At 44.8% G+C, this 17,626-nt stretch overlaps 1 protein-coding gene across 1 annotated transcript; it reads right to left on the bottom strand.

Annotated features, from left to right (window-relative positions):
* Nucleotides 1-3,534: 3,534 nt before the first annotated feature.
* LOC109781427 (endonuclease 2-like) lies at nucleotides 3,535-4,236 on the bottom strand. The gene is made up of 4 exons (XM_073506904.1): nucleotides 4,117-4,236; nucleotides 3,837-3,960; nucleotides 3,683-3,738; nucleotides 3,535-3,591 (listed from the first exon to the last, which is right to left on the bottom strand). Exons 1-4 carry the CDS (start codon nucleotides 4,234-4,236, stop codon nucleotides 3,535-3,537), a joined length of 357 nt encoding a protein of 118 aa, XP_073363005.1.
* Nucleotides 4,237-17,626: the final 13,390 nt, after the last annotated feature.

The following is a 17,626-nucleotide window of genomic DNA, read 5'->3' as shown; positions in this document are numbered from 1 at the left end:
CCTCATGGCATTAGTAAAGGCTGAAAGAAAGCGTGCAGCAGCCCTTGAGAATGTAGCTGAGTTCCTGAAGAAGCAAAAAGAGCAATCAGATGCTCTCTTCACCCAAGCCAAAGAAGAGATGGAAGAAGCCATAAATAAGCTAGCAGAGGCAGAGCAGGCTAGGCGTCTCCTGCTATCTAAAACTGTTGTCAATACAAAACTTCCTTCATAATAGCTAGGTTCAAATGTTTATCCAGTCATCATGCCTGTTGTGATGTCCGTGCATCTACTGATGTGGCACAAAATGTTTTTTTTTCGGGTCATGTAATAACATCAATTACTTTCCAAACAATAACAGACTAAGCATTGGATATGGTATAGTTCACGCGCAAGCCCGACATTCCAAGTTCAACTTCCACATCAAACTCATGTTCACAGATATCTGCACATTCATACATAATGTCCACAACCATGATTCACTTCAATGCCAAAAAATGCGAGGAGAGTTATAAATAAAGAAAAACCTCTAATAGTTCCTGCTACCAGTGCGAGCACAACAAGTCAAGACCATGCGTAAATTAATTATATTTTAATCATTTTTTGTGTTCTAAAATGCCTGCCGGCTCGCGGAAGGACGTGTTTCCGGCACACGCGCGGATTCAATGAATGCAGGCGGGGCAGTCTTAAGCTGGTTGCACGCGGCGAGGAGGCGTGCTCAGCCGGGCCTGCAGTGAGTGCGGCCCTCTTGGTCAGCGCGCTGGTTCAATGCCTGCGCTATGAGAGGTCGCGTCCGTGTCAGAGCAATCACTCCCTCCAGTCCTTTTATTTTGGGTATGACAAAATCTCGTTTTCCATTCACATTTTACAAGTAAAATTCGTGGACAAACTTTGACCCAAAGTATGATGGGGACTAGTAAACCAGAATGGAGGTAGTAGTTTTTCTTTAATCAAAGAAGAGTTTCCCCTTCCGATTTTCATTACTGAAAACCAGCATCTAAATATAAACCATAGTATTTGCCTTAGAACTACCAGGTTCAACATCTCGCAACATAAACCCATACAACCATATGCCAAGGAGGTATGTAGTACTATGAATTCCATTTTCGCTCCATACCAATCATTCTAAAAACTAGTTACTACTTATAACGCGCCATTGAAAATCGGAACTCTTAACCCCGCTAAAAAAACGATATTTTAAACATGGCTACTCGATCTGTGGAAAATGGCGAGCCACCGCGCTCCAAGTCGTTCACCTATGGTCCCGATCATCAACTCCTATGGATCAAATTATCACGCGAGCTGACTATTCCTACAAAGGTGCCCCACCACGTACCCGGTACCCGCGATCGTGCACATAGGGTTTTAGGGTTTATTTGTTAACGTCGCCTTTACGTAACACTCATGTGTGCGAGACAGCGAGAGGCCGACTATGTGTGTGCGCCTCTTCTCTTCGTATATGTACTTCGCCGTTTGTCTGGTGTCCAGAAAATTATAATAACTACTAGCAATGTGCCAATGCGTTGCCACACGATCAAAGTGGATTAATACATGTTCACCGATTTGATAAAAAAAAGTCTAGTTTTGAAATATGTATATCACTAAAACTATGTTATGTTTCACTCAAAATATATTCCTTTGGCGGTTTTGATGAGATAAGGGAGGAATGTTGTTGGTTTCAAGATTCGAGAAGTGGTGTATGTCTAATATCTACTCTTACTAGCAAGATGCTCGTGCGTTGCACGAAACATCAAGATCTTGTGGGAGAAAAGGATGAACAAGGGAAGGCCTTATCTGCAAATGTGGTGAAGAGTGCGGGTAAATTGCCATAATTTCCTTCCTATCCGTCAGATATAAATCGGACGACCTACATTGTAGGATGGCAGGCCCACCATCATCACCAACTCTATTTTTTATCCCTACTCTTATAAAAAGCATTGTCGGTGATGATCGTGTGCCTGCCATCCTGCAATATAGGCCGTCCGATCTATATCTAACGGATGGGAAGGAAACTATGGCAATTTTGCAAAAAGATACCCACACCCCTCTCCACATTTGCAAATAAGGCCTTCCCTCGTTCATCCTTTTCCCTCACAAGATAAACTACTCATACAAATGCATCTTGATGTTCCGTGCAACGCATGGGCATCTTGCTAGTTGTTGCAAAAAGCCGTCGTTAACTGACTATAGCGACCTTTCTTCTGGAATGGTCGTAGACGTTTATGACCAAAATATGTCTACTGTGGCATTTTGGTCACTAGCAGCCTCCCCAGGCCACGTAGGCATCCGACGTGGCAATCTGATGTGGCACAAGAATAAGCCCGGTCCAATTCAGTGTTTTACATGGGCCTAGCCCAACAATTCGGCCTTTCTATATTTTTTTCCTGTGCTTTTATTAGCTACATGGGCCTGGCCCAAGAATTCGGCCTTTTTATTTTCTAGGCCATGGCCTTTTTTATTTTATTTTTTCCAAAAGATGAGCCCACTAGTGAGATGGGACCCAGTTGTCAGGTTCTAACAAGTGGGTCGCAGTTGTCACTATTATATTCTTCAGATATCAAATTTCCAGTAAATAAATAACAATATTTAAATCCGAACAGAGAGAAAACAAAATGCTTCAAACAGAGCACGACTAATCAGGAAAAATATGGTACACATCACGAATACAATCAGAAAGAGCCAAACTTGGCACATTATTACAATCAAACTTGTTCATCCTGGTAACACAGCAAGGATGGTTCATCCTGGTAACACATTATTACAGAAAAATATGGTTCACATCAATTTTACAATAAAAAAATGTTCACATCAGGTAACACAACTATCACAGTATAACTAGCTCCAATGCTTCTCCCAACTTGTTCATCCTGGACCTCACGACAAAACATGAATGAAGGCCAGCATCTGCAAGTTATCAAGAAAAATGGTTAGAACAAGCAAAATGCGACATTTTTACCATTTAAGCATAGAAGAACAGGGTCAACAACATTTCGATCTTGGAAAATGAACCAGGATTTCAATCTTTGAACAGCAAAAAATTGATACAGTAGATCATTTGCGGTTCAAAACAACCCCTAAGGAGAGACATGTTGACACATTCATTTGGCAACATCTGTAGAAATTGAACCTCATAAACATGCAATGTGGAATTTGTATCTCAAAGAAGTATACATACTTATCAGGTTTAATTAGCAGATAAACATGCAATGTGGAATTTGTATCTCAAAGAAGTATACATACTTATCAGGTTTAATTAGCACACAGAAGCCAAATGCTAGTAGCTCATGATTAGTACACAAGACAGGATTCAACAAAGTAAACAAGAAGGTGGATACAGTACAAAACTAAGCTCATCACACAGAATAGAATGATATTAAAAGTAAGCTCAGCATAAGCATATAAGTTTGTTTTGGCACCACCAGATCAAACATAGCAACGCCAATGTGAAAAGTTCCAGCATTATTGCCATATGTTTCCTTGGAATCATACTACACATAGAAGGGTTCAGCCTTAAGTCTGAACTAGCCTTAAATGGTGGAGTACAGATTTCCTTCTGTACTAGTGGACATTGATGGTGTTCCCTTCTTTTACAAAGGAGGACCCCACATGCAGTGGCTACATAAACAAGAAGTGTCAGCTTGAGTTGCAACCAGGAACAGAAACACTTGCAAAAATTCAGGCGCTTGGGGTTTGGCAGGAGTACTACCTTGTGGATGTCGCCCATGAAGTTTGAGAGGAACAAGAGCACTTCGGTCAGGTTATCTGCAGTATTCCATGCAGAAAAAACATGGCATCTTCAGTACTAATTCAGTCAACCAAAAGAGATGTGCTGAAGTTCGTACGATGTACCTGAACATTACGTTGGCCGAAATTTAGAAGATGGTGATGGCGATGATGATCCCTAGGTGAGGAGCTGGGAGGTGTAGTTGTTGATGGCACCAGCGACGCAGCGGACCTTGACGCCCTCCTCGTCCTTGCAGTCCCCTGAGACAACGCACAAACCGTTATGCTACAGTCAGTTTCAGTCCAACAAAACAGAGTGTTGGTTAATTGCTATGTATTGTTGTAGTAGTAGCTGCAGACATTGTCGGGGACATCGATGAAGTGGAGCGGCGCCGACTAGTAGTACCTGAACCTGACCTTGTCGGCCCAGGAGCAGAGGCTGCTCAGGTTGCCGGCGGCGCCTGACGACAGCAGCTCGTTCACTGCCTTCGTCGCTGCGTCGCTCAGCCAGCCTTCCAAGGGAGCAGCATGGTGCATCGTGGTGCCTTCATCTGGAGTCGCAAGTCGGAGTTGTGGGCTGCTGCTTTGCTTCCCCATATAGCACACCAGGTTCTCCTAAGATAGCGAACTGAAAACACAAAACATGATTAGGGAGTTGGTACATAAGAAAAGGAATTCATGCACGAATGGCTTATACAACTAAAAAACAATCAGGCATCACATATTATTAGAATTTCATATTAGATGGCTGCACGGTAAGTGTTTCTTCATATAAAATAAATAGAATAAGCACCCAGCAGGATCCATTCCATGCGCAGGATCCTTTGTATGTTCTTGCCTTTTTGTTGCTTTATCACATATTCTGGCAGTAAAAAAACAAGCCCGAACATGAACAACAGATTGGGCATAGCATACTAATCAAGGAGAGACCTGGCATGCACTATTTCAGTTCACTATTTCAGTTCTCAGTGAGGACATGCCTCTAATGCACTAGACAAAAGATAGGCCGTCGACAAATTCAGCCTGTAATGGCAATCGGCAGACACTTTTGCGACCTATTTGGGGAGCTAAAAACTTGTTTGCGAAGTCTCAGTGTGAGCAGCACACAAAACTGTGTCACGACCGGATTTTTGGGATGTAATTTCCCAGAAAAACGGCCTTTGTGCTCACCAGCCCCAGGATTACTGTTAGCTGATGAGGCACCAACTTGATATAAGAATTCCAAGCAAGGCACAAAAATATGTAGTACAAGACCATTGTGGTCTAGGAGTACAACATTTGGTTTCTAATGGTTGAGGGCGGAAGCGGTTGGGTACATCTGCATCTATGGGACTCCATTTTCCACAAGAACAACTGACCAGGATAACTCCTATCTTCGCGAGGCTGCTATCGTCAATACATAGGTTCCGAGGTCGTCACCGCGATGCTTATCTCCATGCGCGAAAATCTGGCCAAGACAATAGCCAGGGACAAGCCAGTGAGTACGTTTGAATGTACTCGCAAACATTAAGAACACGGGTATAATATAACAGGAGATAATCATACTCCGAAGCATTTATGATGATAAGTCTGCCATGAAGTAAACAAAAATCTGTGATGCACGCGTGCAGAGAAAAATATGGACGTGCAATACGGAAGTAAAAGAAATGCACTAAGCGAGTGTCTAAAATGACTCCTTGAGGGGTTGCAAAATAAATTAATGATGCCGCAGTCGGGCGTCTGAGCGACACCACAGAAAGGGCTTATAAAAGATAAATGAACAACAAGCATGCCGCAGTCGGGCGTCTGAGCGACACCACGTAAAGGGCTTATAAAAGATAAATAAACAACAAGCATGCCGCAGTCGGTCGTCTGAGCGACACCACAGAAAGGCTTATAAAAGATAAATACACAACAAGCATGCCGCAGTCGGGCGTCTGAGCGACACCACATAAAGGGCTTATAAAAGAATAACCACAGTGAATATCCAGGAGGTAGAACCATCCCAGGGATACTCAATAAAATACATAATGTAAATGGTTAGTCCATAATAAAGATGATCCTCAGATGTCACAGGTCATAAACAAAAGTCTAGTCTAGCCGTTTCTCCATCCGAAGACCGTTACTGAGTTCTAGCTAATTCGTTCTCCATCCGAATACCATTACTATGATCCAGTTAGCCGTGTCTCCATCCGAAAACCGTCATTGAGTTTCTAGCTAATTCGTTCTCCATCCGAATACCGTTACTAGATTCCACTCAGACTGTGGTCCTTACCTGTGAACATGGCTATCCAATAGGATATATCCTCTGCAGAGGGAGTACTATTTTCCCACGAGTAACGGATTTATTTAGTCCATCGGGACTAATTCCGCCTACGGCCTTTTAATTGAAAACACGCCTGACCTGCACACACCAGCTTAACTCACCGGTGTCTGGAACCACCCACGACACCTGCCAAGCAAAACTCTAAGTGGGGAGGCTACAACCTCGACGTAGCATGGGATCAAATTTATATTCGCGCGCTCTAAGGGGTGCCCCCCTCTCGGTCCCAACCGGAAACACCCATGCCCCCGGACCAAGTGGCATGCCTACCGGAGGCCTCCGGTATCTTCCACTATGGCCTCTCTGTACGGTGTGTGCTTTGGTAAGGGGTTGACAACTTACTGAACCATACCCCATTCGCGACAGGGACAAGCGGTAGTACAAAACAACTAGGGGAGTTACTAAACAAGACTCGACCTACGACCGACTCAGGAGGTCCAGGGATTCTCCAACAATATTACTATTAACAGATAAACTCACCACTCATCAAGCCTTACCATGCCATACCGGACATACTCGTCTCAACGAGGAACTAGGGACAAGTTCGTGTCTACCCAAGACCACGACTTTCTCAACTCCCTTCCGGTATGCATGAGAAGCTCACGAGGATGAACACTATCACCAGCATATCCATTACTAACGACAAAACATCTCCAATGCGCACTCACGCGTGGGACTTTATCGTTACATAAAGGTAACACATACTCCACGTCCACGTGGTATTGTAACCATATGAAAACACCACACAAAAATATTATGCCAGAGTTCAGAAATGCTTGCCTTCAAGAGTATGCAAGGGATGCACTTTTTGGAAGCTTTCCCTTTTCTCCAAAATCCTATTTTGAAAAATATTCAAACAACAAATATTTCAAACACAGTACAAAAGGTTGTCTCAAATATTTTTGAAATAAATCTGAAAATAAACTAGATGAAATTTGAGAGAGGTAGGAAAAGGAATCAACTCATTTGGAGTTTTATTTTAAAAGTTATAGCCAGTCAAACTCTGTTTTTAATAAAACCAGAAAAAGGAAAATGCTTTGAGGGGAATACGCTTTCGGGGTAGGGGAGACGTACTCCGTGGGTATACGCTTTCACTTAAACAGAGGGGACGACGCGTGGGTCACTGACAGTGGGTCCAGAGGGCCCACTGGTCAGGTTTGACCGTTCCTCCCTCTCCCTCCTCTTCTCTGCCCGACGGGAGCGGGACTCCGGAGATCGCCGGCGACGAACGGCGGCTCCTCGAGGGCATCTGAGGGTAGGGATGGACTGGCCAGACCGAGGCGGTCCTCTTGGTGGTCGCTGGGTCGTCGGAGGTGGAAGGAGTCACCGGCGGCGAGCTCCACGGCGGAGGGGGTTACGGTGGTGAAGTGGGTTTTGGGCTCCGGTGGTCTCCGATCGAGGTTGGGTTGCTGGGCAGCTCCGCAAGGACAAGGGGAAGCTACTGGTGGCGTCGGTTGGGCGGGGGAGTGGCGGGCCGCGACGTATCACACCGGAGCTTAGCGGCGGCCGCACTGGCCGGAGACGAGGAAGATGGCCACTACGGGTCGATCCACTGCTTGGGGAGCGCTAGGAGGAAAGTCTGAGGTTGCCTGAGGTCTTGAACGAGCTCGGGGATCCCTTAAATTGGTGCTCGAGGTTGGACCGCGGCGGCTGAGTATAAGATCGCCGGCGACAGCCGTGCTGTAGCTGCAGGGCGACGTGGCGGCGACGAGCGCGTGCCGACGAGCTTCGGGATAAGACTGAGCTGTTCATGGGGGCAGCTGGCGCGCTGGTGTGGTTTGGGCGGCGCCCACCATGGCAGAGGCTTGCTGCCGACGCCGGCGTGCCGCCAAAAGCGCTGCTAGCGGCGCTGCAAGGCGCCAGAGATGGCGTGGAGAGGGGGCGAGCTAGTGCGCGGTTCAGCGCTGGAGCAGGGGCCAGGGACGGGTCGCGTCGAGTGCGGCAGTGCGGCGCGGCGGCTCAGTGCGCGCGCATGCAAAACGTGCGCTCTGGGCGCGCCCAGAGCACGCACGGATCCTGCTCGACGAAATGCCAGGGCGGTCTAGCGCGCGAGGGTGGGGCTGGTAATTAACAGGACTAGGATAGAGACAGCTAGGAGTTCAGTGGACAAGGTTGCTGGGTCATTGGAGCAAGTTCACAGTGCAAACTAGGAAACATGCCCAAAACTGACTGCGCACACCAAGTGCTCGACAGAATGCCAAGTGCACTTAGGCAACTCTTGGAGTGGCCAAAATCTCCAGATCAGGGTCTCTTTAGGTGTGGATGGTGAAGGCAAGATCATATGGGCAAAACCAGAAACTTGTTAGTGCAAGTTTGCAAAACTCCAGTTTTGGACAGAAAGAAAAAGGGTTTATTGCATGCACTTAAAAACCTCCAATGAGCCCACTCTCCTGGACTTAAGGGTTTTGAAGGGAGGGCTACAAGTAGGAAAAAGCTCAGGGTCACTAGAGCATAATAAAATAAGGTTGCAGTACAAATCACCAAATTGGACCAGAATGCAAAAGAGGGTGATTCACTCAAATTTTTCAAAGAACATTACTGGTTTTTTGCATGAAGATGAATTGTATGTATCCACTGACATCTCCAAACACTTGGAAGAATTTTTAAAGAAATATTTAAATGGGTTGTAGTGCAAAAGTGCCCACTGGACCAGATTGGAAAAGTTGGTGTAGAGCTCAAAATCTCCAATGGCCAAAAGGTATTTTTGCATAAAAGTGATGTGGAAACATCACATGACATCCCCAAATTTTGGTGGGAATTTTAAAGGTATTTATCAAATGGTTGGAGTGCAAAATAGGCTCCAAATTCAAAGAAATCATTTTAAAAGAATAAAGGTCTGAGAAAACAAATCTTGCAATTTAAATCCACTGATAAAGAATTGTTTTATCATAGAGAGTATTCAAGTCCAACAATACCTTTTGAATGTTTTCCACTTGAAGTAAAAATCCACAATAACAAAAGGGTAAATCTTGACAAATGGAAAAGTTTTATTTCCTGGCAAAAAAAAATTAATAAATAAAACAAGGTCAAAATTTTGGGGTGTCACAATCTGTAGGTGAACTACACATTCACGTGTATAAAGAAGAGGAGCCACTGAATTTTAATCATGAACAGTTAAACAAAATTGTAGGTGAACAACACACATGATCTTATGAAATTTCTCAAGTGACTGAAAATTGTATTCTATATCTAGAAAAAAACCAAGGCATTGCAATCATTCTCAATAAGTACACAACAATGCATCCCTACAAACACATCCTAACATGGATCATGGCTACTACCTACCATGGTAAATGCTGGACTCTCTCTAATGGTCTAAATCACGCCAGGAAGGTTAACTTATCATCACTACCTCGCCTACACACTGGAATTGAATTCCACATAGAAGCGTATCACCAGTTCACCGCATCAGATTCAGAACTCCACTACATCCACAGATCTCTCACAGATCGGACAAGACAAGCACAAAAGGGGAGAGAGAGGGAGAGAGAGAGACGGAATTTACCTGTGTACTCTTCCTTGCCGGAGACAATCCAGCTCCCCTGGAAGCCCTCGTCGAAGGACTCGTGGAACAACTGCAAAACCCAAGCAAACCGTCACAAATCTCACCCCCACAACCCAAAAACGAGCGGCGAAGAACCGGACGCGGCGCCGGAGAGACCAGTTACCGAATCCGACGCGCGGGAGTGGGAGCGGGATGGCGGCGCCGAGGGCGGATAGGTCGAGGGTGTCCTTGCCGTCGCTCATGGCCGCTGGAGACTCGGGCTGCTTCCTCCTGCGCGGGCGGCTGCGGGGGAAGGCTGGGTGAGAAACCCTAGCGGCGGTGACGCGTTGGGTGGGGTTGGGCTGCTGAGACGAGCATGAACTCGTTGCTGGTCCGAGTGTGGGTGCGCATTGGGGCCCCGGCGGGTGCGCCTCGGCGAGCGCGGGGCGCGGGGCGGCGAAGCGAGAGGCGAGGTTGGAGAGGTGGTACTGGAGGAAGGAGGAGGTGGCAGGGAGGGGGCTGTGGTGGATCTAGCCGGCGACAGTGTTCGGAGGGCAGGGGGAGGGGGTCGAGGCCGGCGGCGAGCGGCGGTGGGTGGCGGCGAGGGGAGGGGAGGGATCTGGATCGGGGAGCCCTAGGGTTCGCTGCGCGGGGGAGAGAGCAGATCACGGTGGGTTTTTTTAGGGGAGGGAGGACGATGAGGAGCCCGATGAGGAGCAGGTCGGGGCGGCGGCGCGTTGAGATCCAGAGGGAGGGAGTGGGGTGGGGGCGGCGGCGCGTCGAGATCCAGAGGGAGGAAGTAGGGTTGGGGGCGGTGGCGGTGGATCCAGAGGGAGGGAGAGGGTGAGAGCGTTAGGGTTCGCTGCGCGTGGAGAGAGAGGAGTGGTGTGCGGTGGGTTTTTTTTAGGGGTAGATCACGGTGGGTGGGTGAGAGGGTGAGCTGCGGGCCGTTGGATCCCGGAGCATCCGACGGTGATTTATCCGCGATCCGCGTGAGAGGCCCCTGGACCAATCAGAACGCAGTATACAGATATGATATTTTGACCATTTAAATTGGTCGTAATCGACTAAAAGTAAGGTGCTAAATCATGTTAGCTATTTTATTATGACCTGAAAAATTGAAAAAAAAACTTCTCATTATTTCACCAAATTTGACTAGAGTTTTAAGGAATAATCACAAATTGAAATAAGACAAATATTTTTTTAAAAAGTTATGAGAAATGAGTTATTTTAAATCATTTTTTATCTTTCGAGTATCCAAAATGAATTCTTTTGTGAAGGACCTATAATATATTTGTTGCAAAATTGGACCAAATCAATTTTCTAAAATACTAGGACATATTTAATGCACAATTAACCAAATGGTTGGGTGTTAGAAGATTCGATCCACCTCTGGTGAAAAAGACAAATTTCCGCCGATTCAGGAGGAAGCAGGTCAAATTTGAACTGCAGCTGCCACATAGTTTGCTTTTTATTTTTTCTAAAAATCATTTTTAGGTACAAAAGTATCTATTTTATCAGAGAAACACCAAAAAAATTCCAAGATTCAACAACTAGCTAGGAACGGTCATTCCCGCCGTTTTGACCGCATTTTGAAACGGGCATAAAAAATTGGGAAACCTTCGCATTGTGTCATTATATGTGGCCAAGTTCCCAGGAAAAACAACAAACTTGTAATACGGCAATTATTTTAAAAAAGTGTTCTCAGAACGAGTTATCACGTGTGGAGATCAATGGCTTTCAAGCCAAATGATCAATCTTATGGCCACATTCATGGCATAGTTTGTTTAAATGATCTCATATTGTGCACAACGGTGCATATTGGAATAGCAAACAATGTTGCCTAAGGAAGTTTTCATTTTCTTTGGACGAAAAAACCATTTTCCATTTTTTGAGTGCCCAAAAGGAGGTTTTTTTGTGAAGGACCTCCCAAATAATTGTTGCAAAATTGGACCAAATCATTTTTATAAAATACTAAGCCATATTTAATGCACAATTGACAAAATGGTTGGGTGTCAAAAGATTCGATCCACCTCTCGTGAAAAAGACAAATTTCCGCCGATTTAGTTGGAAGCGGGTCAAATTTGAACTGCAGCTGCCACATAGTTTGCTTTTTATTTTTTCCAAAATCATTTTCAGGTACAAAAGCATCTATTTTATCAGAGAAACACCAAAAAAATTCCAAGATTCAACAACTAGCTAGGAACGGTCATTCCCGTCATTTTAACCGCATTTTGAAACGGGCATAAATAATTCAAAAAAATCAAAAAATTGGGAAACCTTCGCATTGTGTCATTATATGTGGCCAAGTTCCCAGGAGAAATAACAAACTTGTAATACGGCAATTATTTTAAAAAAGTGTTTTCAGAAACGAGCTATCACGTGTGGAGATCAAGGGCTTTCAAGCCAAATGATCAATCTTATGGCCACATTCATGGAATAGTTTGTTTAAATGATATCATATTGTGCACAAGGGTGCATATTGGAATGGCAAACAATGTTGCCTAAGGAAGTTTTCATTTTCTTTGGATGAAAAAACCATTTTCCATTTTTCGAGTGCACAAAAGGAGGTTTTTTTGTGAAGGACCTCCCAAATAATTGTTGCAAAATTGGACCAAATCATTTTTCTAAAATACTAGGCCATATTTATTGCACAATTGACCAAATGGTTGGGTGTCAAAAGATTCGATCCACCTCTCGTGAAAAAGACAAATTTCCGCCGATTCAGTTGGAAGCGGGTCAAATTTGAACTGCAGCAGCCACATAGTTTGCTTTTTATTTTTTCCAAAAATCATTTTTAGGTACAAAAGTATCTATTTTATCAGAGAAACACCAAAAAAATTCCAAGATTCAACAACTAGCTAGGAACGGTCATTCCCGTCATTTTGATCGCATTTTGAAATGGGCATAAAAAATTCAAAAAATTGGGAAACCTTCGTGCTGTGTCAGTATATGTGGCCAAGTTCTCAGGAAAAATAACAAACTTGTAATACGGCAATTATTTTAAAAGAGTGTTCTGAGAAACGAGCTATCACGTGTGGAGATCAATGGCTTTCACGCCAAATGATCAATCTTATGGCCACATTCATGGCATAGTTTGTTTAAATGATCTCATATTGTGCACAAGGGTGCATATTGGAATGGCAAACAATGTTGCCTAAGGAAGTTTTCATTTTCTTTGGACGAAAAAACCATTTTCCATTTTTCGAGTGCCCAAAAGGAGGTTTTTTTATGAAGGACCTCCCAAATAATTGTTGCAAAATTGGACCAAATCATTTTTCTAAAATACTAGGACATATTTAATGCACAATTGACAAAATGGTTGGGTGGAAAATGTTTTGATCCACCACTCGTGAAAAAGACAAATTTCCGCCGATTCAGCTGGAAGCGGGTCAAATTTGAACTGCAGCTGCCTCATAGTTTGCTATTTATTTTTTCCAAAAATCATTTCTAGTTACATAAGTACCTATTTAATCATAAATACATGGTTTGGTGGCGATACGTCGAGGTTTAGGCGGTGGCCGAGGGCCCCAACTCTAGAGTGCGTAAACTCGCATGCCGCCGCGTGGTCACCGCGTGACCGTGGCGTTGCCATGTGTTCTGGGCGGCCTAGGCATGTCTAGTGGGTTGGGCACTCCCCAGGTAGGTGCTAGGAAGAAAATTACAACATAAGAATCTCACGAGGAGACCGATCGATGCTCAAACATGAATTAGCAGCCAAGTGTTTGATTAGCGGTACGGGAAATGTACATGGCTAATGGGCGTGAGTTTTGGCTGAGGATGATCAGTTACTAAGAAGACCGTCTTCACAAATTTTCAGCTCAAAAGGAGGAGCCTAGGTGGTACTTGCTTTGCAAACTACCACACTGGACATAAATACGAATGTTGAAGCTCGGCTCAAAATAATGAATGGATTGAGCTGGCATTTGGTGGAGGATGGTTATTTGGGCATAGGAAAGCACTGTAGAAAATGGATACTATTTGGACATGCCAAAGTGGTACTTCCTTCACAAAGTGCTGCTCTAAACACAATAGGAAAATGAATATTGTTGAGTTATTTTTGAACTATGCAAGGAAGGTTTTTGACATATTTGATGAAGATATGATCCAAACCATTTATGAGAATTTTTTGGGAATTTTTGGAATAACAGAAATATAGGTTGCTTCACAACCTAGGGCAAAAATTGACACATGGACATGACACATAGGCAAAACTGATGAGATGGCGCCTAGTCATCACAACCAACCACAATCTACAAGGCTATGACCATCTATATTGGTCGTTAACAACTAGAAATAAGGCAGCGGACCAGCACTGTTTGCTTTATGACCATTTCGTGTAAAGAAATTACGACTTTTCTGACCAAAATGGTCGCAATTGTTTACGGTTTGGAGCCCCCCAAACAGCTTTTGACCAATTGGTCTCAAATGGTCATAGATCTATGACCAATTCTTCCAGGGTCACTGACAGAAGGTCACTAGTTGACATATTTCTTGTAGTGTGTGCGTGAATTCATATGATTATGCATGTTTGATAGATCAATTTTGGTTCGAGTATGGATTACATGTATCATCATCTCGAATTCAAATATTTGAATCCCTTTTTTGTTCATTCCTTTCACGCCCATCTCTCTCGCATGCATGCTCCTTCAGGTAGCTATCACTCTCCTTTCTCCAGCTCACCCGCACTCTCACTTCATGTTTCTTTTATCCTCGCAAACATGGTCTCTCGACGTCTCCCTTGAGAAGTGTCACACTCTCCCTATCATTATACATTACATGGTTTTCATTATCTCTCACGTCTCTACTGTTCTCTGGTATCACTCGGTACCTAAGCTTTCTTTTTCACCGCCACACACGCAGTCTCCACTCGTCTTTCACTTTGTCTTTCTCTCTATGGGATTCTCTCACACACCCTATATGTCTCTACATATGACCCATACCACTAAAATTACTCTCTCTCTCTCTCCTGTAGACACAACATTTGTTGCGGTCTCCTTTTCATCTCCATCCCAGACTGACATTATTCACTTGTTTACCGATCAGACAACCCCCCCTCTCTCTCTCTCACAGACACACACAAACACAACTCCTGCTTCCACTCCCCTACCCGACTACCATCTCTCTCTCGCACACACAAAACTCTCGCTTTCGCACCTTGACTTGTATTTCTCTCATAAACATTTATTGACTAGCTAGCCTCTAGATAGGTTTATACACCCGCACACTCGTGCTTCCACTATCGCATACATGTCTCTCTCTCGCTCCTTGTATCTATGTAGATTTTTCTTCCCTTCTTGAGACTCGCCCTCTCGATCTGCACACACACACTATCGCCTCATTTTAAGCTGATACCTATCGCGCACACACTCCTTGTGTTTTTGTCACACATGCACTCCGTCCTCCTCCACTCTCCCTCTCTCTCACACACACATGGGCCAGCTTTTGACCTTATGTTTTTGGTCACAAAAAGGTCACAAATTGAAAACAGTGACCATTCAGTGACCAATAGTGGTGGTCACAAGTTGACATATTTCTTGTAGTGACATCTATGTTATTTAATATGTAGATATTACTGATCAAAACATTTTAGTAGAACATAATATGGTTAAATTTTTTCGAATTCAACCTTAAGACTTTGAGATCGTTGTATTTGTAAATCATATTATACATATAAAGGAGCATAATTCTTTGTTGTGCTTTTGAAAGTATATATAAAAAAATGATGTATATAGAATGTAATTCCAATTGAAAATGGATCCCGCGTGAAAAAATAGAATACAAACGGGATTCGAATTGAGTTGGCACGGTAAACGTGCACTATGCAAAATTTGAATGAAGAGGGGAAAGTCGCAGTAACCGCCGAAAACCAAAATCTGCGAGATGGAAAATACTACTGCCTATCCCTGCCACGCAAAGCCTATCTGCTAGATTTCTATAGGTTTCGATAGGGGTAGGTTTGTAATTTCACCCAAACGTGACGTAACCGCCTCTCACCCGGATTCATACACGGTGGGCACCAAAACACAGTGTGTCCTCGGCCGAAATTGACTCCCTCCCCTATTCATATTCATACACGGTGGGCGCCAAAAACAAACTCTCGTCGGCAAATATACGGTGTATGCGAGATTACCATCCTATCCCCAACCGACTAATGTTGCTGTGATGTAGTAGAAATTTGAAACGGGGGCAAAGTTTGTAAATTTCCTCGCATTTGAGACAAGCGCGCCCTGAATACATGGTTCCCCCCTTCTTCTCTACATCCCTTTTCCCCATTCGTACTCCGTGGGCGCCAAAACACCCTCTCCACCCCAGCCTCCCCCGTCCGCCGCCGTCCGCCACCCCATCCACCGCCGTCCTCCTCCACCATGCCGGAGCTGATACCCCGACGCCGCCGTCCATTACAAGAGATCGACCTCTCTCATCCACGGCTTAGAACCGGGATCCTTGCATCCCGTCCTCTCGCTTCATCCCCGCCGTCGTCCACCTTGCCGGCGCCGCTCCTACGACCGTCTCGTCCACCGCGCCCCGCCGCCACCGTCTACCCTCCTAGATCTGGTTCCACACCACCGACAGCCATCGCTACCGCAACACCGTCAAATTCTCAGCAGATGCGTACACGGCGCCGCACCAGAGGCAGTAGGCTTTCGTATCTGCTCAACTTATTTATCGCAACAAGAAAATAGATCGCCACTGCTTTACTCTGATTTCTTGTCTTGGTTGCGAAGTTGCCTTTGTCCGGTTTGCACCTTCAGATCCGCCATGGCACGCTCAACACTATACTCCCAATGCTTATGGTTTTCCCCTTTTATATTCCACACTAGTTAAATCACAGTAGACTAAATTTTTCATAGCTCGCCGGCGTTCGCCGGTGCGAACGAAGGGGCTCGGGTGGTTGTGGGGCCTCGCCGAACGAAGAAAACTCGACGCGGGTGGGGGTTGGGGCGGGGGTGGTAGGTGGGGGTGGCGGAGGAACACAGGCGGTGGGGGCCGGTGGTCCGGCCGGCGGCCCGTGCGGTGTTCTGTATGGGAAGAATCAGAGACAAGGAAGAAGATGGGTTAGGAGACGTAGGATCTTCATCCAACCGCCTGAAATGGTCGAGAGACAGCTGGGCATTGCATTCTGAATGTGCTCTGGTTCATCATGTGTGGGCACTGCGCAACCAACATTTTATTATCCAAAATCTGCTTGCTCTTCTTTACCATGTTCCTCTTCCGTTCTTCTTTAATATGTACTCTCTCCATTCCTAAATACAAGTCTTTGTATAGATTCCACCATGTACTACATATGGAGCAAAATGAGTGAATCTACACTCTAAAATGTATCTGGATACATCTGTATGTGATCCATAGCGGAAATCTCTACCAAGACTTATATTTTGGAACGGAGGGAGTATGATAGTAGTGTAGTATGTTCCTTGTACTGAAGATGAGCAGGGACATTTGCAGTGTAGATGTCTATACGGTCGGTTGTGATGGACACTTTGAGCCTCTTTGATTCGTAGGATTTTGTAAACATAGGAATAGGATTTGTAGTCACCTGCCCACTTGAATCCTATAAGAATAGCAAGGAATGCGGGGAGCTGTGTCGCCTTTGAGAGTTACACTAATATTAACAGTACCGCACCTTCAGTTGAAGAGAACTGGTATCCGAAGGCTTTCTAGCCGTACCGGCAGTACTAGCACATATATTCCAGCAAGTTCCACTTTGCTGATTTTACTCTGATGCTTACGGTTTTCCCCGTTATATCTACACTATGATCTGTGTAGCTGCTTTGTGTTGCACTAGCAGCAGTGCACTCTCGAAGCTAAACACTGCAATGACTTTCAAAATTGGCACCAAGGCATTGAGTTCCATTCTGGATGCAATGAAACTCATACGCTCCCCACCTGTTGATTCTTGTTCAGAATATGATCCTAATGACTATTCTAACCACGAGGAGTCAAAGGCAGATGGCCTGTTCTGTTCACCCATCAAGGTGCATGTTCTAATTTGGCAAGGTTTTACTGATTGCGGGTATCTTGCATATGTTGTCTTGCATTTCTTCTACTTTGTTGCACCGCCATCTGCTTAGTTTACTCATCATATATGTCGAGATGCCATGCCCATCCATTATCAATAGATATTCCATCTGTCATCA

This window comes from Aegilops tauschii, chromosome 2, assembly GCF_002575655.3.
Source record: "Aegilops tauschii subsp. strangulata cultivar AL8/78 chromosome 2, Aet v6.0, whole genome shotgun sequence".
Lineage (NCBI taxonomy): Eukaryota > Viridiplantae > Streptophyta > Magnoliopsida > Poales > Poaceae > Aegilops > Aegilops tauschii.
Note: the sequence above shows the minus strand (reverse complement) of the source record. Positions and strands in the feature narration are given on the sequence as shown.

Bases quoted from the DNA above. Each gene is read 5' to 3' on its own strand.
- LOC109781427 (XM_073506904.1), bottom strand. From the start codon at position 4,236: ATGCACCATGCTGCTCCCTTGGAAGGCTGGCTGAGCGACGCAGCGACG. The intron at 3,961-4,116 runs GTCAGGTTCAGG...GCGTTGTCTCAG, and splicing joins TCTGCTCCTGGGCCGACAAG to GGGACTGCAAGGACGAGGAG. The intron at 3,739-3,836 runs GTAATGTTCAGG...GGAATACTGCAG, and splicing joins TCTTCTAAATTTCGGCCAAC to ATAACCTGACCGAAGTGCTC.